This window comes from Phoca vitulina, unplaced genomic scaffold, assembly GCF_004348235.1.
Source record: "Phoca vitulina isolate PV1807 unplaced genomic scaffold, GSC_HSeal_1.0 scaffold40, whole genome shotgun sequence".
Classification (NCBI taxonomy): Eukaryota; Metazoa; Chordata; class Mammalia; order Carnivora; family Phocidae; genus Phoca; species Phoca vitulina.
Window position 1 is genome coordinate 22,211,770 of NW_022589743.1, and position 25,077 is coordinate 22,236,846.

General features: G+C 36.6%; 1 protein-coding gene across 7 annotated transcripts in view; it reads right to left on the minus strand.

Moving 5' to 3' along the window:
* The window catches only part of SSH2 (slingshot protein phosphatase 2), a 245,054-nt gene that overhangs the window by 96,304 nt on the left and 123,673 nt on the right, over positions 1-25,077 (minus strand). For 2 of the 7 annotated variants that reach the window (XM_032428749.1, XM_032428750.1), the window contains exon 1: positions 12,890-13,684. The exons of 4 other annotated variants lie outside the window; for them this stretch is intronic. Coding sequence is in view for 1 of the 3 variants with exons in the window: in XM_032428745.1 (XP_032284636.1) it covers positions 4,261-4,388 (128 nt within the window). In the remaining 2 variants the exon portion in view is untranslated. Of the gene's footprint in view, positions 1-4,260; positions 4,984-12,889; positions 13,685-25,077 lie in introns of those variants that run through there. One more of the 7 variants, XM_032428745.1, reaches the window with a different exon arrangement.

Consider the following 25,077-nt stretch of genomic DNA (forward strand, 5'->3'; position numbering starts at 1 on the left):
CTCCAGGCCCAGGCCTCACCACCCTGAGATCATGACCTGAGCGGAAATCAAGAATCAGATGGTTAACCGACTGAGCTACCCAGGCGCCCAGGCAGCAATTTGTGTTTAATAAGTTGTCTAGGTGACTCTGATGCAAGCTTAAGTTCAGAAATGAGCACATGTGAAGTCACCTGGGTAACTACAGAACAGAACTGAAAGAGTACTAGTACTATTACTAATTAACACAAAAATTAAAACTGTTTCCACCTTTCAGTTTCACAAAAATTTGTATTTTGGATAATCATCTGGATATGCTCCTGGTGCTAAGCTTGAGCTTTAGAAAGCCTTGATGTGAAGCTAGGACATCAAACTCATTCATGAAATCAAGTAATAAATACAAGTATTTTAGGTCAAGGACAAAAAGTTCAAGGTAACCTGTTTAACAAATCAAGCAATGTCCCATGAACTTAAATTCCAAGATTTCTGATCAGAGGTTTTTATAAGGGGAACACTGTTTTAATGGTAGCCTTTGCCAGCATTTTATCTAATAATTCTTGATCTTTCTCTGAACTTTGTAGGACACAAAAATAGCCACCTATTTGATAAGCTGCCTGGCATATACCAATACACTAGAAGGCCCCTTGCTTAGCAGCCATTTCTCAGGGATTGAATGTTGGCTCTCTAAAAACAACACAGGCTCCCATATTTTTCAGAAATTCTGATTTCTATTCTATTGAAAAGTATGTATAGACTCTTAAAGGGTATGGAACTTTTCATGAATATTTGAGCAGTCTGATCTAAGACCCCTGAAATTTGATCACATGATGCTCTTGGCTGCTCACATATTTTTTTCTAGTAGGATTTCAATTTATGACAGTAACTATTCTTAGTTTCTGGAGTGACTTTAATAAGTTCTTAATGTTCTTCATTGATACTTCCAAATTAACCCCATATTTGGTGAGTTTTATGCAATGACAAAGGGAGACCATAATCTAATTATGATGATATAATCGCTAATAAACTACAGTAATACCCCAGCTGATCTCTAATTTCATTTATATATAACAGTTGAAAGTCCAGAAATGAGAATGATCCTGTGAAATCACCAAATAGGTGTCTAAACACCATACTCTAAATAAAGGTCATGAACTTTCTCTATAGGAGAGCCCCCCTAGGATCTCACTCTATGACTCCAACCTTTTTACTCTGACACAGATCTCATAGGGTTTGTTACTTGGTTTCTAAACCCACAGCAAATCTGAGGCAGCAGATGAGAATAAAATAAAAGTTCTTATGAGTGGGTTCTCAGCAGTGACCACAGAACCATCTGGCTAAGGCTAGTCATGTGTTAAGGTACCCCCTTCCCCAAATACACACTTAAATTTTTTTTTGAGTCAGTCTTCACTTAGGATCCTAAATCTTAATCTTTTAGTTGCTCCCACCAGTCGCTGCTATTTATATATCTGGCATGACAGGGATATGCTCACACCAGTTGAGCTTTACAATATCAAGCCTTGGAAATACGTCCTTTTAGGAAAGAGATTAACTTTTTATAAGATCACATTGAGAATCTGATTTTAAAAATACATTTATCTGCACAACATTTTCATACGATCTCAAGGTGTTTACTGACCTTCTTAAGCCAATCCATAAAACTATGGGTGACCATGGACCCTAAATTAACTTTTGCATTATGTACCCAAAATGCATATGTTTTAACAAAATTTTCATTTTTATCAGAATGATCCCTAAAGATTTTTAAATGATGATGAACTTGGTGACATTAAAAATGCAAAATAAAAATGATGGCTAACGTAATACTAATGAATACATTTTAGAAGAAGTGAAATTTGGATATTAAGTCTCTTATAAGAAAAAAATAAGTGACAAAAGACAAAAATGAAAGAGAAATATTCTGCAAATTCTTAAAAGATTGTCTACCTTAACAAATCTTAGTGTAACAAATACGGTTTTCACTGCTAAGTTGAAGATGTCAGCAGTTAAGGGCATTTGCTAAGATTAAGTCTCAAAAGTGACCTTGCAACTACTAAGAATATAATTTTTACAGTGGTTGAGAGCACCAGTGTAGGAAACAGATCTGTATTCTAAGGACAGTTTTGTCATTTACTAGCTATATGGCCATAAGTAATTACTTAACTTCTCTAAGTCTCAGTTTCATTGTCTGTAAATAGAAGAAACTGGTTCATAAAGTTGCTGTTCTGATTAAATGAGACAGTATACATTAAACTCTTAGCACAGTGACAAGCAGTCAACAAATGGAAGCTATTAGTTATTGTTTAATTTCAATTAACTCATTTTTTGTGCAGGGATTTACAGTTTGCAAAGTGTACCTAGCCCATATGATCTCTTATGAGCCCCTGGGGTAGGAACCTCATTTTCCAGTGGAAGAAACTGAAGTCAAATGATTTACCCAAAGACAGTAATTAGTAGGAAAAGAAATTTGGGCTTAATTTGATTATACTAGGAACTAAAATGCAAAATTCCTTTCCCCTCCAAAAGCTTAGAAGCTCTGCCTTTTAAATTTTAATCTTTTTTAAAAATTGCAGTAAATATACATAACATAAAACTTGCCATTTCAACCATTTTAAAGTGGCATTAAATATAGTCACAGCGTTGCGCAACCCTTCACCATCATCCATCCCCAGAACTTTTTCTTCTTTCTGAAATGAAACTTAATCTATTAAACACAAATTTCTCATTCCCCTCTCCCCCAACTCCTTTGTCACTGGCTTATTTCACTTAGAATAATGTCTTCAACATTCATCCATGTTGTACCATTTGTCAGATTTTCCTTCCTTTTTAAAGCTGAATGATGCTCAGTTGTATTTCGTATCACATTTTGTTGTATCCATTCATCTACTGATGGATATGTGGGTTGCTCCCACCATGGTTTATTTTTATTTTTATTTTTAAAGTATCGTTAACACTACTACTTTGATACTGGTTATCCAGTTTCAGATTATTCCCTCTTTTCCTTCTCTTTTACTCCATATTGTTTTAAAGAAAAAATGCAAGTAAGTGATTGAATTTAATTCTGTAGAGTTTACACTCACAGCAGTAAAACCACTTTTTTGTGTGTGGCTATTTTTTGTAGGAGCTCCACCATGAATCAACACAAAGGAAAAAAACTGAAACTCAAATGAATTTAATTTGATTTGGTGGGAGAGCAAACCATTAATTAAAATAATAAATTAGATGTAAGGTTATTTATAAATCACTTAACACGCTAATCTTGGGACCTTTAATAAGAGATCATGGAAAGTTTCTGTTGTTGGACATTAAAAAAAGTTTTTCAGGGTTGACCTGGGAAGGAGACAGAAGCCTTGCTTAAGTACCGGTAATCTGGGTAAACCTCAGTAGCTGACTCTCCTGGAGCCACTCGGGAGTGAGTGCTAATATATTACAAAGACCAAACTGCTGCTACCTAAAGTAACCCTAAACCACTCCACTGGTTTAAGGATGCTGCTTGAATAGATGGAGTTCCTCTACTTTGTGCTTTGTAACTGTGAGGCGAGATTAACCACAAGCTTCAGCACACAATTCTCAGAAATAGCTAAACCACAATGGAAGGGAAGGACAACAACTCTAGAGACTTCAAAAACAGCGATTTAAAGATGCGTTGAATCTCGCACTTTCGTGAATGAAAGTGTGCAAGCAGACTTGTACTACTACAGGGGGAGACTAAAAGTAGAACAGCCAAACTACTGAAATCCAATTTTTTAAAATAATTCCAGACTACAACCAGCTGGAGCAAAGAATTGACAGCCTTCCTTTGTGTTAACGGCTTGCAACAGGAACCTATAGTCACACGCAAACTTATTCCAAACGACAAAAAAACCCCAAACAACAAACACGGGAGCTTGATCACCAGCAGGACCCGCAAGGGAGGTCCAAGCGTTTCCGGGCAGCGTTTCAGGAGCTACAGACCGCCCTCCACCCCTAGAGTCTCCCGCTCGGCTGTCACTCGGCCACCACAACTTCCCAGGGACGACTGCACTTTCAGATTCCCTCAAAGTTTATCAGAAATTCTCGCAAATGGTTCTTCAATCCGCCCAACCCCCGGGGACACGTTCTGCCTCCAAGAATTACCCCACACCTCCACCCCACTATACCCCCGGACACTTCGAAACCTTCAAGCCCGCAGAGTGCGATTTCGCCCTCGCTTGCTTGCTAGCTCCCCAGGATGCTGGGGAAAGTGGCTGCTGAAAAGCAAACTTTCCCAGCTTTCGCGGAGGGCGGGAGGGCGCGCGGCGCACTCACAGCTGGTTGATGGCGTTCTGCGAGATGACCGCGTTGGCGGAGAAGTAAGGGATCATGTCGGGGCCCCCGAGGCTGCAGGTGCAGGCGGGGGACGCCTTCCTCTCGCGGGCCAACGTGCTCAGGGTCATGGGGCCAGCTCAAGGCTCGCAGCTCCGCATCCTGGCCCCAGCCCCGCTCGGGCACGAGGCGCTCGCGTTGGGCTCCGTCGGGCTCCGTCGGGCCAGAGGCGCGGGCAACCCCGGCTCCCCGCGTCCAAACTGGGCCCTCCGGGTCGCGCGGAGACAGTCGCCGCAGCCCTAGGGCTCGGCTGTGTAGTCTCGGCGGCCGGGCGCAGCCAACAGCCCGCCCCAACCCGCGTCCGGGGCGGGGCCCTGCGGCGGGGCTGGCACAGAGGGCGGGGAAGAGTCCGAAGAGCCGAAAGGGTCGGCCCTTTGGGCGCTCCGCCCCGGAGCTCGTGGCACCCACCCGATACTGCTGCCTGCATCTCCGTATGTGGGGAACGCGCGTTAAGGATTGAAGCGAGCTTGGCGTGGGCAAGAAAGGCTAGTGTTTCTTGGGAATGTTTCCATAGAAAGGTCCTGCTTCTTGAACGACTCTACATATTGAACCCGAAACCCCATTTTTCAAATGTTCTTAAAACTTTGAAACGCCGTTCATTCACAAATGCAACGAATACTTATCAACGGTTTTCTATATATTAAGGGCTAGGGAAATTCAGAGATAGGCTTTTGTTTTGTTTTGTTTTTTAAGAAAGAGAGAAGAGGGGTGGGAGAAGAGGGAGAGAGAGAATCCCAAGCAGGCTCCACCCCAGTGGGGAGCCGGATGCAGGGCTCATCTCACGACCCTGAGATCATGACCTGATCCGAAATCAAGAGTGGGAGGCTTAACTTAACGGGCCACCGAGGGACCCTTGGATTTTTTTTTTTTTTTTTTTTAAGCAAAACAGCTTAAGTTATGATGGGGAAAAAACCCTATTTACATTGTCCATAACATCTGCTAACCCTTGTAAATTTATAAAGGGCTTTCCTAACGATTCTCCAAACCAAGGATTCACAGCCTTAGCTGCACATATGAATCACCTGTGGGGATTTTAAACACTCCAATGCTTGGCTGCACCCTAGACCAATCAAATCAGAATCTCTTGAGGTTGAGATCTTACACATCAATATTCTTCAAAGCTCCCTGGGTGATTACAACGTACAGCCATGGTTGATAACTACTGTGCCAAATGATCTAGGAGATGGAGAAGACTAGAGAGTATATCCTCACTTTACAGATGTAAAATAAATATTCAGGGTCTAGTCAGATGACCTCATTTGTAAGTGACATCACTTAGATACGAACCCCAGTTTTATGATTTCTGTTTTAGGTGGGGCTTTTCCTACCAAACCCTATATCCTGATGCCTTCATGAGTTTAAGCTTTATCATATTCCTAACAACTCACTGAGCAATGCCTTTCACCTGACCAGGAAGTAGCTCTTCATAAAATAAATCTCTCCTCTCTCTCCTGCATGCTATATAGTGGTTTACAAAAGGGGCTGGCCTGGTGCAGGCACGCAGTAAAAGTTAGTTCCCTCATCTCTTGCCCTTCCAGTCTCATGAGAACAAATATTTTCAGGCATGTGCATGTTATGCTTTTCTGAATACCTGACTAAATTATGTATCAGTAAAACCTATATCAATAAAACTGTCTTTGGATCTAGAGCCAGAATTAGTAATAATTTTTAAAATGACTTCACTATCCTATTATAAGATAAAAGAGACTAAAATTAGAAACAAGTCTTTGTTTTATATAATTTTTCAGATCTCTTTTCCTATTAGGAAATCTGGCAATTTTCTAAATACTAGAAATGAAATAATCTAAATTATATATTTTATGCCTAAACCAGAAACTCTTTTGTTATTTTGCCTTCCATAAAACTTAAAGTTGTTGCCAAGGCACTGAGAGATTTGAAATATTGCAAACTCATGCTGGAAATAGGGATCTAAGTTTCCTACAGATCTGGTAATAGGAAAGAACCAGTTGGCAAGTGAAGAGTTAATTAAAGGTCCAGAGTCCAGTGCATCATCGTCTTCATCCATCTCTAGTAAGGAAAATGTTTGAAAGATTTATTCAGGCTGTGTCAGCAGGCACCCAAATGGCAGTGTAAGAAAAAAATCTGCTGATACACCCCGAAATAAATTGCTTTAAATATCTGGCAAACTTGCCAGTTTGAAACTTCTTCCAGGCTGTAATTTATTACAGCCTCCTGGCAGTGATCAAAGAAAGGCAGCAGGCTGTTTAGAAGAGCACTGTTAAGGTGAGTCCAGTTCCCTTCATGACAGCAGAGATGGGATTTTATTGGAGTCCGTACTAAATGATGCCGTTTATGAAAATGATGGAATGGTAATCATCTATATCTGTCTGAAAAAGAAGTCAGCAGGAAATGTATCTTACTCAATTCACACTTAATATCTCTGGCATTTAAAAAACGCTAAAGATAAGGATTTCATAAATATGTATATTTGTCTTTTATAGATAGGTTCCTATAGTGACACCCCAGAAGTGCATACAGTCCTTTGTTTCCCCTCAAAAGACCTCTGCCAGTGCCTGTTCAGCGGAGTCTATTTTAACACCCCCATCCAGGCCTTTTCAAAAGCTTTCAAAGTTAAATTCTCGCTTTGAACTGTAAGATAGGAAATTGGGAAAGTGCTAGAACGTGCCTCATAATTTTTTAAGAAAAAAAACTAAATCATCTTTGCAAACCGGGGTACCTTTAAGGGAATAGTTCTGCTACTGTCTTAAAAAGTTGAATAAATTCCCTTTCTTTTCACAATCTGCAGTGTCAAAATGTCAATCAATTTAGTTTCAGCTCAATTTAATCCTTTACTCTCCACTGTCAGGAAACAAGGCTCTAGGGAGCAAGCTCTCTGTACCCAAGCATCTAGGAATTAAAAAATGATTCCAAATTAGACTAACATGAAATAAACTAAGCTACTTTTCTACTCCACATGAAGTCAGAAGGAGCTTTAAAAAATCTGCACAAAGGCCCTGAAGAAAAATTGCTGCATTTCTTCATACTCTTGCTTGAGTTAGAAGATTTAAAATACATTTTGTCATGTCATTTGCTGACCATTTCAAGGCACAGAAATATGAATATTTTAAAATGTTATTTTGGCTCTTGACAGCATTAGCTATGACCAAATTTTTTATAGAATTATATGTTAAAAACATTAGATGCTTTTAATAGATGTCCCTTGTATCCATAAGGTGCTTCTGTTACTATGTCTTCACGTGTCTCTCCTTAAGGTGTAAACACTGTAAAACCAGAGACTTACTTGCTGACCGATAGGAATTCCACGACAGACAGGAAAGTGCCCTTAAATGTGAATGAAGGATGTGGGTATGTTTTTGCTGCTGTAACAAAATTTCAACCTGGGTGGATCACTTGAATGGAAGATAGCTAATGAGCTAAAAAGTGATAGTGTTAAAGTGCCAAAAGCAGTAGACTAGAAACCAGAGGACCTAAGCTCTAGTTCTAACATGACCATTTAATAAACTAAGATTTTGGCTAAGTCAATGATTTTCATTTGTAAAATGGGATAATAAAACACTAAGGGAAGGTCCCCAAATCTATTTTTGTTAGAGTTGGGAACCTTAGGAAAGGAATTTCATTCAGCCTAGAAATCCTGAAAAATGCATTTAATCTACTTAAGATAAACAGTCATAGAGTTCAAAGCAGTAGAGCCCAGCAATTAAAACTAGAATATTACTCAGCCATAAAAAAGAATGAAATCTTGCCATTTGCAACAACATGGATGGACCGAAGAGGGTATAGTGCTGAGTGAAATCAGTCAGAGAGAGACAAATATCAATGGTTTCATTCATATGTGGAAGTTAAGAAACAAAACAAATGAACAACAAAAAAAAGAGACAAAAAACTAGAACCTTAAATACAGAGAACTGGTGGTTGCCAGAAGGGAGGGGGGGATGGGTGAAATAGATGAAGAGCATTAACAGTGCACTTATCTTAATGAACACTGAGAAAAGTATAGAATTGTTGAATTATTATATTGTACACCTGAAACTAATATAAAGCTGTACGTTAATTTTACTTGGAAAAAAAGTCCTAGCCTTGGAATTATTAGGCTGGGTTTGAATCCTAGTGTCACCATTAGCTGTGAACTTTGAATAGTTACTTAATCTGTGGCTCAGTATTAGTATCTCATTTATGAAGTTACTGTGAGGATTAAGTTAATAGATGTAAAGTACTTGAAAGAATGTACGGCACAAAAATCTACACTTGGGACTTAATGGCTCCGTATGCTTAAGAGAGTTAAGAGAAAGGTTGGGGAGATTACCCTTCTGAAAATCATAATTTGATCTGAGATTTTAAAATAAATTATATTGGATTTTTTTTTTTAAAGATTTTATTTATTTGACAGAGAGAGACACAGCGAGAGAGGGAATACAAGCAGGGGAAGTGGGAGAGGGAGAAGCAGGCTTCCTGCGGAGCAGGGAGCCCAATGCGGGGCTTGATCCCAGGACTCTGGGATTATGACCTGAACCAAGGCAGATGCTTAACCAACTGAGCCACCTAGGCGCCCCTGTGTTTACAAGTTTTTAAATAATAGTATTAACTTATATAACTTTATTTTAAAAATACCTAGTCATAAGAAAATATGATTATATCTGTCAGAAGGCCTATTTGTATTTTTATGTTTTCTCCAAGGGTGTGATCTACAGAAATAAATAGTAAATTAATCCCCTGAGTGTCAAAAGGGAGAAAACCAACACTTTAAAGAGTTACAAAACAAAAAGTCTGTTACCTGGAGTAGCACAACATTCTGTCTCCTGTTAATCTGTAAAATCCTGTTAATCTGTAAAACTCTCAAGATAATACATCCGAGTTCCTAACTTGTTGCCCAGACAGCACCAAGAGGTATCTCACTACACTTAGTCAAAGGCACTCTTCATACAATAAACCAAACTCTGTAAACAAAGGCTCTTAAAAGCAATCCTTTTGCAATCACCATGTGGCTAATAGTTTTATTTAAAAGAGTATCAGACAATAGTTTTAAACACTGGATAGAACAATGTCACTGAACCCTTCTAGTCCTTGCCATGGAACTTTCCACGTAAGAGCAATGGGGAATACTGAAAAGATCTGTATATCAACTCCAGGAGAGGCAATCTCTAAGGCATTTATCCCCCGTGGTCTTAACCACCATATGCTCCAGTAGGAAGAGATGCTGAAATGCTGCTTTCTTCAGGTTACAAAAGCCCCACATGCTATTGTTTAGTAAAAATAATAGGCATTTATAGATCACTTTTCACATCCAACACACCTTATAAAACATTTAACCATTTAATCCCCATTCTATCTCTTTAAACATTTTATTTCTTTACTTCTTTATTATTTAAAAATTATTTTTTATTACATGCTGAATGATTTTTTTATACACACATTTTTATACACTTTTTTTATACACATGCTGAATGATTAAAACTTTTTTTTCCAGTTTTTAAAAATTGTTTATTTTTACTCATTTGAAAAAGTAATATGTACTTATGGTATTTTTTTTTTCAGTATTCAGAAAGGTAAAAAGTCACTCTTCTCATCCCCATCATCCTACTCCCAGGGATGATTGTTAATGTTTCCAGAAATTTTCCTTGCATATGTAAACATTAATATATTGTAGCTCCCTTTTAAGAAACACACATGCACATAAGCATAGAATTATATACATTACACATATTATTCTGCTTTTTGCTTTCCCCTCCACTGATCACTATATTTTAGACATTTTCCTATGTTTATATAGATTTGCCGCATTCTTTTAAAGGAGTGCATAGTGTTCTATTTTACAATTATATATAATTTATTTAAACAGTCCTCTACTGATGGATATTTAAGATGCTTACAGTCTTAACCATTGCATACAATATCATTACGAACATACTTTCATGCAATCTTTATGCATACATGTGAATATATTTCTTGGATTTATACCTAGAGGTGGAATTGGCAGTTAGTTAAAATATTTTAAACATCTTAGGAATTGTTAGATATGATTAAATTGCCCTCCTAAAAGGTTTAGTTTTTTATTTTCCCATGGAATCTTAGTGCCTCTTATCCTGTGATCTATAAATTAACTCAGGGCTCAAGATCCTGTTCTACGTCCCATCTTTTACATACTACATTAAAAAAATATATATATATATATGTATATGACACATGCTTATGGAGAGAAACTAGAAAAATAGACTTAATTTAAAGAAAAATGAAAAACTATATTATGGACATTGATTTCAAAGAATTACTTAGACTATAACAAAATATATGTAATACTTGAACTACTTTGAAGATAATATAATTTTAAATCCAAAAGATATTTTAGGATCTTGTTTGATGCTAATGCTCTAGAACATACTAGAGGTAAATGAGCCAAATGTGGCTTTCAGTGTCCTGGAATGGGGTGAGACAAGAGATAGAAAAACAGAAAGTTAATTGGGAGTAACAAAAAAATGAAGGCTAGAGGAATTGAGAAGGTCTTGAAAATAAAAACAATAATGGACATTTGTTGAGCTGACATTCATGGTGCACCAGATCCTCTATTAAGAGTTTACATGCAGTATCTCACTTAATTCTCACAAACAACTCTATGATTCTATTTTTGTCTTTATGAGGCTCATAGAGGTGGAATAATTTAAGGTTATATAGCAGTATTTCAACCCCAGCCAGTTATTCTGGCTCCAGAACCTGTTTCCTTAACCAGTACTCTACACTGTCTCCATGATGATGGAGGTTCACTATGGAACAGGTTAAGTCTGAAAAGTTCTATTGCCAACAGGAAGAACTCCTGGAGATCTTACTTACCTTACTGCACTTGGTATTTCCTCCTCTATTTGATCCTAGCTATGCCTAGCAGGTCCTGACAGTAATAGGGACCTAACCCAGTACTAAATATAGCAGTTAAGATCTTCTGGCTGTTGTATACCATCCTCTTGCTACCAAATCCCTTAGAACTCTGCCTTTCAAGCTAATATTCATCACAAGACATTTTCCAAGGCATTTATATCTATAGTTTTTTGTTTGTTTCCCTAGTTTCTTTACACAGCATCCTATGTGAAGGAAGCATTTAATGTATTTGTAGATAATGGTGGCATCATCATCTTATTTGATGTTTGAAATAAACCTACTAGCTAGGCAGTTAAAGAAAAAGATGAACCAGACTAATAATCTAGGTGATAAGAAGCTTAGACTCTAGGTGCAGATGTGTCTAATTCATCCTATATATTGTTGATAGATTGACTGAATTCAGTTAGACTAATTTTGAATACTTGTATGCCAGGCACTTTCTAAGATACTATCAAAATAACTAAGAGTTAAATACTTTTATAATAATTCCTTACTCAGAATCCCCAAATAGTTCCTTATTCCCTTTCAGAACAAGTCCAAACTTTCACTTTTAGCCTTCAGACCCTCCATAATTTAAATCCTACTATAATCCAGTCCTTATGGCATATTACCCTCAATTCCATTCTCTCCAACACAATCAGTGTAACTATTTTTTTTTTGCCCATTCTCCCAAAACAGACCTTTGCTATAATTAGGAGGTTTTTGTACTGTCCTCCTGTATCTGAGTCTCATCCTCCTCTCTGTTCAAGCTGTTCCCTCTCTGAGACCACTTTCATCTAGCCTTTCAAGTTATCTATGTAGAACATATTTCTCAAGGCCTTGTTTCAAATTCTCAGGTCTTTCAATAATTAGAAACTCTATAGTGTTTTCACATTCATCCTCACTTGATTCTCATTACAATCCTGTATATAGATAAGCAGAGCTAGCTGAGATTATCAGCTTCATTTTACAGATGAGGCACCTGAGGCTCAGAAATTAAGGGACTTGCCCAAGTTTATACAGTCAGAGCTAGGATTTGGACTTAGGTCTGATTAAGTCCAATGATCAATTCCTTGTTTATAGTATGCTATGACACTTTTCTGATTCCTTTAGAATTTATAATCTATATTATTCAAGGTTTTACTCTCTATTTTATGCTGTATAACTTATCTCTTGGTGGGAGCAAATCAGACACAGTAACTCTCTTTTGTGGACTTCATAGAACTTACTTAGCACAGTGCTAGGCAAGTCTTAAGCATTAAATATATTTGGTTGATCCCTTACACTGCACCCCACTATAGTTTTCTTAGGGCTCTAGATAAATATTTCCTGAAGGAATCGATACATTAGTGATCTCCCTCACAGCTTGTATAAGGAGTGGCCCCCAAGATTCCTTTTCACTGCCTCATTTTTCTCCTGCTCTCTCTTTTCTGATAGACATCTCCTTCACACAGAGAATCCAGTAGAGGGTCTGGAATACAACCCAGTTAGGTAAGGGCTTTATTTTTATTTTCAAGCCTGTCTTAGACTTTCAGGAGCCAAAAGTTCAAATCGCAGCAGGATTGATTCAGCCCTTTCACAGCAATTTAGTACTATGCAGTTTGTTTAGACTGGTCAAGTTTCTTGGCCCTGGCTGAGCAGCATCATTATCTCTTCAAGCTTTCATGTATCAGCTTCCCTGGCCATATTTCACTTTCCATGTCTTTCTTTTCTAAAATCAGGTGAACATGCAAAATCACATACTTACACAATTATACACTTTTTCAACAAGCATGTCAAATATCTTCAAGGAATTTAAGTACAATACAGGAAGTTCTTCTCTCTGGGTTAGGCAAAACCAAGAAGTATGCAAAAGTTATACTCCTCAATACTTTGTAGAAAGGGGGTATTTTGTATCATTCTTTAGCTAGTGCATCAAGTGAGCAAAGATATGGTGTTGTCAGATTCTACTTAATCCACCTCAGCTGGAAGGCCAACTAGACAATGGATCTTAAGTGAAGTGAAAAATACTTGGCCAAGGGAAAAGAAAACTAAGTAGCAAATATTTTAATTTTTAATTGTGAAATATTTCAAACATACAGCAAACAGAGAGGATAACAAACAGCCAGATACTCAATAGACAGTACTATCACATTCTAACATTTTACTCTTTGGATTTTTAAGAAATAAAACACAACTGAAGCCTTCTGTGAACTTTTCTATGAGCCCTTTCACCCTGTCTGTACATGTAGCTACTCTTCCTAAATTTGGTGTTCATCTTTCCATTTATGTTTTTATATTATGCATATGGCATATTTTTAATGTAAAATTCATTCAGAAAGTTGTAGCTTGTAAAGCCTTGAACTTTTAAAATATTTCTTATATATTACTACATAAAGTAGATATAAAAGAATAAATAAAACATTTTTCCAGCTTAAAACTTCTAGTCCAGGGTGGATAGGTGAGTAAATATGTGATAAAGTCAAGAGAGCAAAATGCTAATTGTGAATCCAGGAAGGGTGTGTATTTGGGTGTTTACAGTTCTTTGTCTGCATTGTCTGCATGTTTACTTTTTTAAATAATAAAATGTTGGAAAAATAAAACAGGGGCGCCTGGGTGATGCAGTGTCCTCTGACTCTTGGCTTCAGCTCAGGTCTTGATGTCAGGGTCATGAGATTGAGCCCGGCGTGGGGCTCCACTCAGTGTAATCTGCTTGAGATTCTCTCTCCCTCTCCCTCTGCTCCTCCCTCAGCTCATGTGCGCATGCGCGCGCTTTTTCTCTCAAATAAAAAAATCTTTAAAAAAATAAATAAAACAAAAACCTCTAGTTTCTATTTTGTCTAAAAATCTCAGGAATAATATCAACTGGTTTCAGATACTTAGGAATCTGGTATACTTATAGAAAACAATAATTAGGCTTGATAGTCTAATTACTGTTCAACTTCTTACTTTATGGTATCTTTTTTTTTTTTTTTTTTTTAAGATTTTATTTATTTATTTGACAGAGAGAGACAGAGCGAGAGAGGAAACACAAGCAGGGGGAGTGGAGAGGGAGAAGCAGGCTTCCTGCTAAGCAGAGAGCCTGATGCGGGGCTTGATCCCAGGCCCCTGGGATCATGACCTGAGCCGAAGGCAGACACTCAACGACTGAGCCACCCAGGCGCCCCTGCTTTATGGTATCTAACAAATAAAAAAAGAAAAGACCAGTCCCTTTGAGATTTATCTTCACATAGTCACTTCTCGTAAAGTAGTTATTTCAGCTTTGACTTTTCTATCCTTTTCTGGGGTTCATGAAATGATTTGAAATTTTATAATCCCCTTCTCACCATGGTTTAAACCTAGAGGGGGGGAAACTATTTATGGTTGATAAGCATCCCTAATAAAATGAGTATATTAAATAATTAGAAGAGAAATACTTCTAAAAGTTTGTTTTAAAGATTTTATTTGAGAGAGAGAGAGAAAGAGAGAAGCAGACTCCCCGCTGAGCGCGACCCCTTTGCAATGCATGACTTGATCCCAGGGCCCTGAGATCCTGAGCTGAGTTGAAGGCAGCCGCTTAATCAACTGAGCCACCCAGGTGCCCCTAAAATTTTTTAAAAGGTTTTTGTAGTTCCCCTTATAAACCCTCTAAATGAACTCTTATTTTAGGAAAATGCTCTGTTACAAACTGACCACGAGAAGAAATACAAGAGATTCACTAATGATAAAAATACCTTCTGTGATAAAACATTTATGTAACAGGACTTTGCCTATTTGAGGTATTTTCATATTTCTATATTATTTATGCCTCATAATAAGCATGCTAATTTTTTTTTTTTAAGTAAGAGGAAACTGCGTCTCAAAGAATGAATCCAAGGTCATGCAACCAATACAAACATACATCTTCTAACTCCAATACCAGCGCTCTTTCCACATAATTGAAAACAATGGAATATATATCTTTCAGTTTTAGTGTTTTAAAATGACTACATTACCAGAAATTACATTATTTTTATTTGTTTGTAAGGTACTTCACTTTAAGTGGTCTAACTTAAAATAGTAATTACTCCTTGAGGCTGATGTTTTCATAATTTTATAGGTAAAATAATAGATACAGAGAAAAATAAACTTGAATGTGGACTGTTTCAGTTGCAGAATACTGCCTTTCAAAAGGAAGGTCTTCAAGGAAAAGGATTGTGTTGAGTTAAAAATAGCAATTTAATTTTGGGAAATGAGAGATACTACTGCCTTAACCCAACTTCTAACAACAATTTTTAAAGAAAAATTACTTATTAAAATTAATCATTTAGGTTAAAATTAAATTTAAAAATATTTCCAAGCTGATTTTTTAGATTGAGCAAATAGGAAGATATAATAAGTGGCTGTTAAAAATAAAGTCCTTAGTGAAATTTATTGATTGCTGAAAACCACTTATAATTATAGTCCTTTTTATGTCACAGAAAATAAATTTGGGCTTTTGAGTGAGAGGCTGGTGACAGATTTAGCTAACACTGAATGAATTACAATTAAAGAAAGTTATTTTCTTCTTATATTATTACCAGGAGTAATTTATTCTAGATATTACTGGAACAGAGGTGGATGATTAAACAGTCAGTTAAACTGTAACAAAAACATAGCTCCCCAACTCTCCATTCTGAAACTCTTTATAGTTGAATGGAATCGAAAGTGGCACCTAAATATACATTTAAAACATAATTCCTGTAAGAAGAAATCCCATCACTTTTAAAAAAAGAACAAAAGCACACAAACACCCACCTTTGTGGGCTGTTAAGTTTCATTTGCTTTGTAAAATGCAATCTCCGCTTAAAGGCATCTTAATTCTCCACAGCCACCCCATCTCCAAAGGTCCATACTGATATTGGACTATATTGGGTGATACTGCTGGAACAATGGATGTGTTCTATCAAACATTAAATTCACATTTCTCAAAGAGTTCAAATTTTGTTCTGCATCCCCCAAAACATAAAACATGTTTTGCCCCAAGGACCCTTTCTTAAAAAATCTCAGAAGAAAGATAGCTTGAGTCAATCAAACTTAAAAGCATTAACTACAGAAGAATGGCTGCTTACATTTTTACGTGGACATAATGGTAAGTACTGAAATGGTAAGTGCTAATACTCTAGAGAAAAGCCCTGTAATAATAAAAACAGAACACTAGGAGACAGAATAGTAAATTTCTTATACTGAATCTTTACAACAGGGCTTTCAAAGTCCCTTCAAATATTAATTCATATTTGGACATACACTGTGATTACTGTTCATATTTTACCGATGGATATACAGAGGCATACCAAAATATGAATACCAACTCTGCCAGGCACCATGTGAATACTAGGTATTCAAAGAAGTATGAGAATATATAATTATATGGTAAACAGTTCACAGTAAAGCAGGGGAGACAGATGAGATATATGAAAGACTGGCATTCGATTCACCAAACTACTCAACATTCTCCCTGAATGGTGTGCTCTTTACTGGTCTGCATTTGAAAAGTTTACTCTTCCCCTCCTCTCATCACCATCCAAAGCTGTCGGGTTAATGCTTTATTTAAGACCCCTTCTATAAAGGTTATCATGGTTCTCAGTAATAGTGAATAACATTTATTGAACATTTACTATGTGCTAAGCATTATGCCAAACTATTTAAATGAATTATATCTCATTTCATCATCACAGCAATCTGTGAAAATTGCTAATCAGCTTCCACTTTTAAAGGACTTGAGGGACTGACAGTCTCTATAAAGCATACTGTCATAGCAGCAGAGATATTCCTGCCTAACAGGCCACTCCTCTCTAGTAATGGCCATTCACTTCTACTTTTACCAGTTAAGGGGCATGCTTATGAAGAATCTGTGTGCTTGTGGGGCACCTGGGTGGCACGGTCAGTTAAGTGTCCAACTCTTGTTTTTGGCTCAGGTCATGATCTCATGCATTGTGAGATCGAGCCCCATGTCGGGGTCTGTGCTCAGCGGGAAGTTTGCTTGAGATTATCTCCCTCTGCCCCCCACCCCACCTTCTCTTTCTCTCAAATAAATAAATAAATCTTTTTAAAAAAGAATCTGTGTGTTTGTTTTAAAAACTTTGGTGCCCATTGCATTTCTTATCATAATTGTATAATGTAATTAAGTATTATATAAACCAATTACTTATGAGTACAAAAATAAAAGTTGTTATTTCTAGAAATATGAACTCAAATTTTTTTGAAAAACCTAAATAAAGGCTAGTTACTTTAAAAACTGTTGTTTAATTAGGTATGGCTAAGAGGGTTGTAAAAGACTGAAGGAAAGTTCTAAATTTCTAGTAGGATTCTGTACTCAACTCTCTTCACAATTATCTATAAGTTTTCACTCTAAAGAAATCAAAACAGGAAACTAAAGACAATGCTTTCATGATGGTTGGATTATACAAGAAAAACTAGAAATCAGAGTATCAGAAAACCAGGACAATTCACAACTCATCTAATTCTAAAATCCAGATTCTTAGCCAATACTCAAAAAGTGCTAAAGTTTACAGGACAGGGGCACCTGGGTGACTCAGTCAGTTGAGTGTCCAACTCTTGATTTCAGCTCAGGTCTTGATCTCAGGGTCATGAGTTTAAGCCCTGCATTGGGCTTCACGCCCACCCAGGGAGAAAAAAAGTTTACAGGATAAATGAATGAAAAGAGAAAACTCTCCATGGGAGGTGATATGAGGTAGACTTTAAAGGATGAATGGAATGTTACTAGACAAAAAAATGATGGGAAAGAGCATTCTAGAAGGTGGGTAGGAAAGGCATTAGAGTGAAGATATACTAAGTTTGAATTTGAGTTCAGTGCTGTATGATTTGTCACTAATCTCTTTGGGTCTCAGCTTCCTCATCTGAAAAATGGACAATAATTCCCTGGAACTGTTAGTAGGGATGAAATGAGATAATAAATATGAAGCATTAATTTGGTGCTTGAAGGCACATATAAGTTAGCTTTGAGAGGGTAAAAGGCATGTTTAGGGAAGAGCGCATAGTTCTTTAAGGCCTGAATAAAGGGTGTAAGGTTGAGTAGCAGTAGGTAAGGCTGGAAGGTTGAACTGGGGTCAGTTTTTAAAAAATGTCATACCAAAGTCTAGACCATTCTATAGGTAATAGAAAATAATGGGAGACTTTAAGTTGGAAAGTGACATGAATAAATTGGAGTCATGCCTGAAGGTAGGTGAAGGATATATCAGCATGAGGATCAGTTAGATGCAAAGAGATCATGTTAGGAGGCAATAATTCAAGCAAGAAAAGGGCGTAGATTAAGGGTGAGGCAGAACCTATAAGCAGAAAAGGAAAAGTCTGAGATAAAAACATATATGTACATTTTATGTAACCCCTTCTGCCCTTGATTCTATAAATACAGAATTAAAGTCCTTTATAAAGCTATTAACATAAATCCTGTCACTAAAATAAACTCTGTATTATCTTATGCAAGTTTTAAAAAATTTGATTAAAATAAGTTTTGCCAAATGATAGTGAATACCCAGATAATAAAGCCTATAGTATCATTACAGAATCAAAGGATCAGTCTGTCCAAATCCACCTTAAACCTGATGCTTACTATTCTTACTTGGATATTTGTTTAAGAAGTTATTTTCATGGTGGGGGGGGGATGGGTGAAATAGGTGAAGGGGATTAAGAGTGCATTTATCATGATGAGCACCGAGTAATGTACAGAATTGTTGAATCACTATATTGTACACCTGAAACTAATAAAACACTACATTAATTATACTGGAGTTAAAAAAAAGAAGTTATTTTCACTAATTTAAAATGGTTTTGTCTGTACTAAGTCCTTGTTTCAGTCTATAACCTTGTCATATTTGTTCTTTCATCAGTAAGAGGTCAGGAGGTAGAAGTGACAGACTTAGGGATTTATTGAATATGGAGGCATAGGGTAGAGTCAGGGATAAATATGAAGTTTCTAGCTTAAACTAGTAAGTGGATTGTGGGGTCCTTAAGAAGAAGAGGAAGAAACTTTGTAAGAGAAATAAATTTCGTAAATACAGTAAAGACAATCAAAAGACATACAAGAGATTGGAGGCAGTCAGAAATAAGCGCTTAGGGGCGCCTGGGTGGCTCAGTCGTTAAGCGTCTGCCTTCGGCTCAGGTCATGATCCTGGAGTCCTGGGATCAAGCCCTGCATCGGGCTCCCTGCCCCGCAGGAAGCCTGCTTCTCCCTCTCCCACTCCCCCTGCTTGTGTTCCCTCTCTCGCTGTGTCTCTCTCTGTCAAATATATAAATAAAATCTTAAAAAAAAAAAAAGAAAGAAGTGCTTAAAGTTCAAAAAAGAGATCTGAGGTGAATACATAAATTTGAAAGTTCTTGGCACATGGGTATGAAGAATGGGGTGGATGAAATCACCAAAGAACAACAGACAGAGCAGAGAATGGGAAGCCATCAGTACTCTTGAAATTTTATGCAAAATTAAGTTGTATGCACACATTTTTCTTTTGAAAATGTCTAGCATTTTAACTAGCTTTTCAAATGATTCCATGTTCCCCAAAAGGTTGAAAATGTTGCTCTAAAGTAAAAGAGAGGTAAGAATGATTTCTGGGGACAAATTAACTTTTAAGAGATAAATAGGGGAAGACTTGCTGGTGAAACCAATTGGGAGGTTATGGGCAAAGGCCATAAGGGGAACCAGCAAAGAATGATGATAAGAAAACCAAAGGAGGTGAAAACTGCAGAGAAGAAAGGTCTATAGTGCCATTTAAGATGGGAACCAAAAAGTATTCACTGGCGATCTTAACAGCAGCAGCAGTTTGAGTGGTAGAAGGATAAAAGCTAGATTTCATGGGTTGAAGAGTGAATGGGAGTGGACAAAGGATGCAGTAAATACAGACTGTCCTTTCAAGAAATCAAAATAAAATTGTAGTTTGAGATGAAAGCAAGGTTATGGAATATTTTAAAATTATATTTCAATTTCTTTTAGTTTGATAAAGACCCAACCACATTGATAAGATGACGGAAACAAGCCAGTTGAGAGAGGTAAAATATATATTTAACCCGATGACAAAGGAGGACATTGTCACAATAATTGATCTTGTTATGCAAACATTTTTAACTTAAAGGATAATATTTATAGTCTAAACTCCAAGAAACCATTAGAATGTTTTAAGACTATTAGAATATTTTGCAGAGTCAACACTTTCCAAAATGTATTCACACACTTGAACCCACGGATCCATATCAAGTTGGCTTGTCAGCCATTTTCCAGAAATTTCTTGAGTGACAGAGAAATGTAATTGTGTGTGTGTGTGTGTGTGTGTGTGTGTGAATCTCAATCCATCTCTTAGTTTACATTATTATTGCAATGCTGCTAAGTAATCCTGACCTTCTCAACTCCAGGTCAGTTCCTAAACTCCACAGGACAACCCTACCTGCATGCTATATGGCATTTAGAGTTCAATACATCCCCAAATAAACTACAGTATATATAAAAAACCCAAACAGTATGTGTGGGGGAGGGAGAATTCAGTTAATAAGCTTTGCATGGTAGAATCTGGTACTCTAAAAATTGAGCTCTTGCATGGTTACCTTACCTCAATTAAGGAACTTACAATTTCATATGTAACTTCTAGCCGACAGGTTTTTTTTTTTTTTTTTTAAGATTTTATTTATGTATTTGACAGAGAGAGACACAGCAAGAGAGGGAACACAAGCAGGGGCAGTGGGGGAGGGAGAAGCAGGCCTCCCGCCAAGCAGGGAGCCCGACGTGGGGCTCGATCCCAGGACGCTGGGACCATGACCTGAGCCAAAGCCGGACGTTTAATGACTGAGCCACCCAGGCGCCCCTAGCTAACAGGTTATTTAAAACAACAACCATTTCCTCTTCTCAAACACAGATAAAATCTCCAACTTAAAAATAGTAACATACATGAACTTCCTATTGGCATAATATTTTTACATGTAATTATTTGCAATCTTCCCAAATATGCCTTTCTTATCTTCTTCATGGCCTATCTTTTCCTGTTCCAGAGGATATAAATATTTTATGTGGCTAAAGATGTAGCAGCAATATATAAGTGTAATGTGTGTGTAATATATATATGCTAGAGCATCCTTTTTATAGAAAGCCCAGTTTGGTTTACTTAAAATTAAGTCATTTGGCATCCTATACAATTCATATACCAACCTATCTAAGATAATCACCATTTAATTCAGTTGAATTAAATTAAAAGTGACTTCATTGATCATATGTTCCAGCTGTTAAGAAGAGGGATAGCTAAGCAAAACTAAACAAAACGATAAAACTTTGGCCTGCTGGGTATATTTTAACTTATTTGAAAAAAGCTTTAACTTTAAAATCAACTGCTTATATTCCCCAACGCCCAAGGAACTAGGCTGTAGTGATTTTGAAGGTTTCTGAAATATGCACTATGAAGATTTATTCATTATGGACAAAAAATTATAATCTTAGTTTTAGAAGAACTCAGTTTATAATGATAAAAAGGAAAAACAGTAAAAATAATATTAATAATTACTACCCTTTGAGTGCCTATTACTGTGATAGTCACTTAACCTTCATATTTTACGAAAATCCTTAAGAGAAACTGAAATATTTTGTTTCTATTACAGAGTTGAGGAAATGGGCTCAAAGAGGTTAAATATCTTTCCCAAAACCTGAAAATGGATGAAAAGTATGGTTCTTTACTCATTACTTCTATAGGAAGTTACTGAGTACTTTCTATGTGCCAGAATTTAAGGATACAATCATGAACAAGATAGAGATTCTGTCTTTACTCATTGGTAAGTGGCAAGAAGAGACAACAAGTAATATGTAATAACAGTGGTGGAAGTGTTGTAAAAGGGAAGCAGAGAGTTCTGTTAGAGCATGAAGTGAGAATTTTTCTACTGAAGAGGATGGATTGTTGTAAGCAAAGATGGCTCATAACCAATCATGTGTTTTAAACAGTTTGTAAATTTCCTGACCTTTTGTTTGGTGTTTCAGCAGAACAGCTGTTTTAGGGCTGGGCTAGGTAATCAATAACAGGTCCTTTCTTCTCTCTCCAAATGACTGCTTGGCTTGGGGAAATTCCCAGTGAATAATTAACACCAGAATAGTCTGCCTGTTATGTTTATTAATATATTCTTTCTGCCTCAGGATAGTGGAATAGTGGTGAGTCAGAGAAGCAAGTAGATGAGTCTCTGCTTAATATTCATTGAATGAATAAAACAAGATGATCAGCACCTTTAAACAGGGATTTCCAAATAGCATCCAATAGCTGCGACTTTAAGTTATCATCCAGGTTGAATCATCTCAACTACTGACCCCGAGATGGGAAGCTCCCATTCCTAATCCATACCAGATTTGTACTAAAGAAGAATTTTATTGGTATCTAAAGTCTGTCAACTTCTCTTCTTGTTTTTCCTCAGTAAATTATCTTAACACTATATGATATAAAGGGTGTCAGTCAAAACACAGAGTTAGAGAAATTAGGCTGTGAGTTTGTGAAACTAAAATGGAAAAGAATTTAGACAAGTACTAGTGAAAGTATCACCAATTTACATCTTGCTGTAATATTGGGTGCTTAATATTTGGTAAGGCTTTCCTATACACTATTTTGCTTTTTCAACAGACCTAGAGGATAGATAGGCAGATGTTATCCTCATTTTACAGATAAGGAAACGGAGGCTTAGCATAGTAAGAGGTGAGGCAGAACTAAAATTAGGTCTTCATACTCTTAGTTCACTGTTCTTTCCCTCTATTACACTGCTGGATACCCATACTTTCCTTGATGACCCCTTCATATATATAAAAAGAAAATCAAATAAGCTGTAGACTTAGAGTCTTGTCTAACTAGACAGGAAGGCTAAGACAAACTAATTATTATAGAAATAATATTAAATGACAATAGAAAAATAACGTAGTCCAATTCCTTGCCATTACATAGGTATGATAGAAATTGTATGCCTAAAATTTATATACATTTATATATGTTTCTGCTTCAATCCAATTTGAAGAACAGATGCTGCTTTGGGATAAATTTTTACTTTTACCTGGGAAATTTTTTGTTTTTCAGAAATCTTGTTCTGAAGATGAAAATATGGCAAACATTTTGAAGTGTCTTTTCAGAAGACTAATATTCTGTAAATACTAATACTCAACATATTAGTTCTAGTAAATGCTCTTTAATTTCACTTTGTAAAAATTCTCCATCAGAACGTTTATAGCAGCTTTAGAGGTAATTAAATATGAATGTTGAAGTGATACAGAATTTGATGATGACGGCAATTTGAGTTCATTTGGGTTATCATAGGAAATCTTCTGTAGTATCTATTTCCTTTAAAATATATTTATTTTTTATTTATTTTTTTAAAGATTTTATTTATTTATTTGACAGAGAGAGAGCACAAGCAGGGGGAGCAGCAAGCAGAGGAAGAGGGAGAAGCAGGCTTCCCGCTGAGCAGGGAGCCCAATGCGGGGCTCGATCCCAGGACCTTGGGATCATGACCTGAGCCGAAGGCAGAAGCTTAACGACTGAGCCACCCAGGTGCCCCTCCTTTAAAATATATTTAAAACTAAACATACACATAGGTGAAAGAGACATATATATGTATAATATATGTATATTTGTATGTATGTATATTATATATATATAGTTTTCTTACCCTGAAATATATACTTGTATGTGTATATACATGCATGTGTACACACACACACTGTATATATGTTTCAGGTAAAAAAATCATGTATATCAGGAGTTCCTACAGTTTATACTGTTTAAATCCATAAGCACAAGAATATCAGAAGAAGAAAATAAAAAGCTTGACCTTATACTGAACTTGGCAGTTCTGAATTAAGTATTCAGAATAGAACTTTCCTAATAGCCTCTTATCCTTTCATCCAAAACAAATAACTTGTAGCGAACAAGAAGGAAAGTATACTAACTTTATTAATTTTTTTTTAAGTTCCCTGAATATTTCCTGGAGGAAGATGAGATTCTAATTTTGGGGGTTGGAAGAGGAGGGTAGAGAAGTGGAGAAAAAGGAAAGGCAAATCTTAGGTTCTTATCTGTAAGCTATTTTTTCTTTAAATGAAGTTAATTACACCTTTCATTCAATTAGGAAAAGGTAATAGCACTATAAAAAGTTAATCATCCAGTCATGAATTACTTTTAAAGCTACAAGATGCTTATTGCTATACAAGCTTCCCTAGTTTCAATTCATACATTTATCATTAATTTATTCATAATTTAACAATTAGGTAATGCATGTCTATTAATTGCCAGGGGTTGGCCTGGATCTTGGGAATGCAAAAACAAGGAATGCATGGGAGCTGAGAGCCTAAAGGGGAGTAAACAAGAGTGTGAAAACTGAAGTCCTTTCCTAGAGAAATATCTGTGAATTATTATGAACTCACATTGCTAATTTTATTCATCAAATTAATATAGAACAGACCTGCAAAATTCAACATAGTTTTACAGCAGGACTAATAGCAAATCCACTAAAATGAGTGAGTGGAACTATCCTGTGACTATGTCTTAAAAAAAAAAAAGAAAAAAAAAAAAAAATATATATACACACACACACACACACACATATATATATATATACACACATATATATATATATAGAGAGAGAGAGAGTTGTCTTTTATTTGTATGTTCTACTTTTTTTTGTTGTTGGTGGGAAGAAAAGAAAGTCCTTAATATAGTGGCTCTCCTATCCTGGATTTATGCCTTCAAACTCATTCCCTGAGTTTCCTTGGCCATATTGTTTTGTCTATAGGATAGGGCTTTATCCTGAGACAATGCCACTTGCTGGTCTTGCTAAATTGGTAAAGACCATGGCACCACAAGTCATCAGTACTCTGTATCTGCCCTTGAACTCTTTACAACAACGCTTTAGTTTTAATTTTAAACATAATCTGGAAAAAGCTCTTCAAATGCCTCAAAAACTATGGTAAAAGGAAGACAGCAGGTCTAGCAGGACTTTGGATCA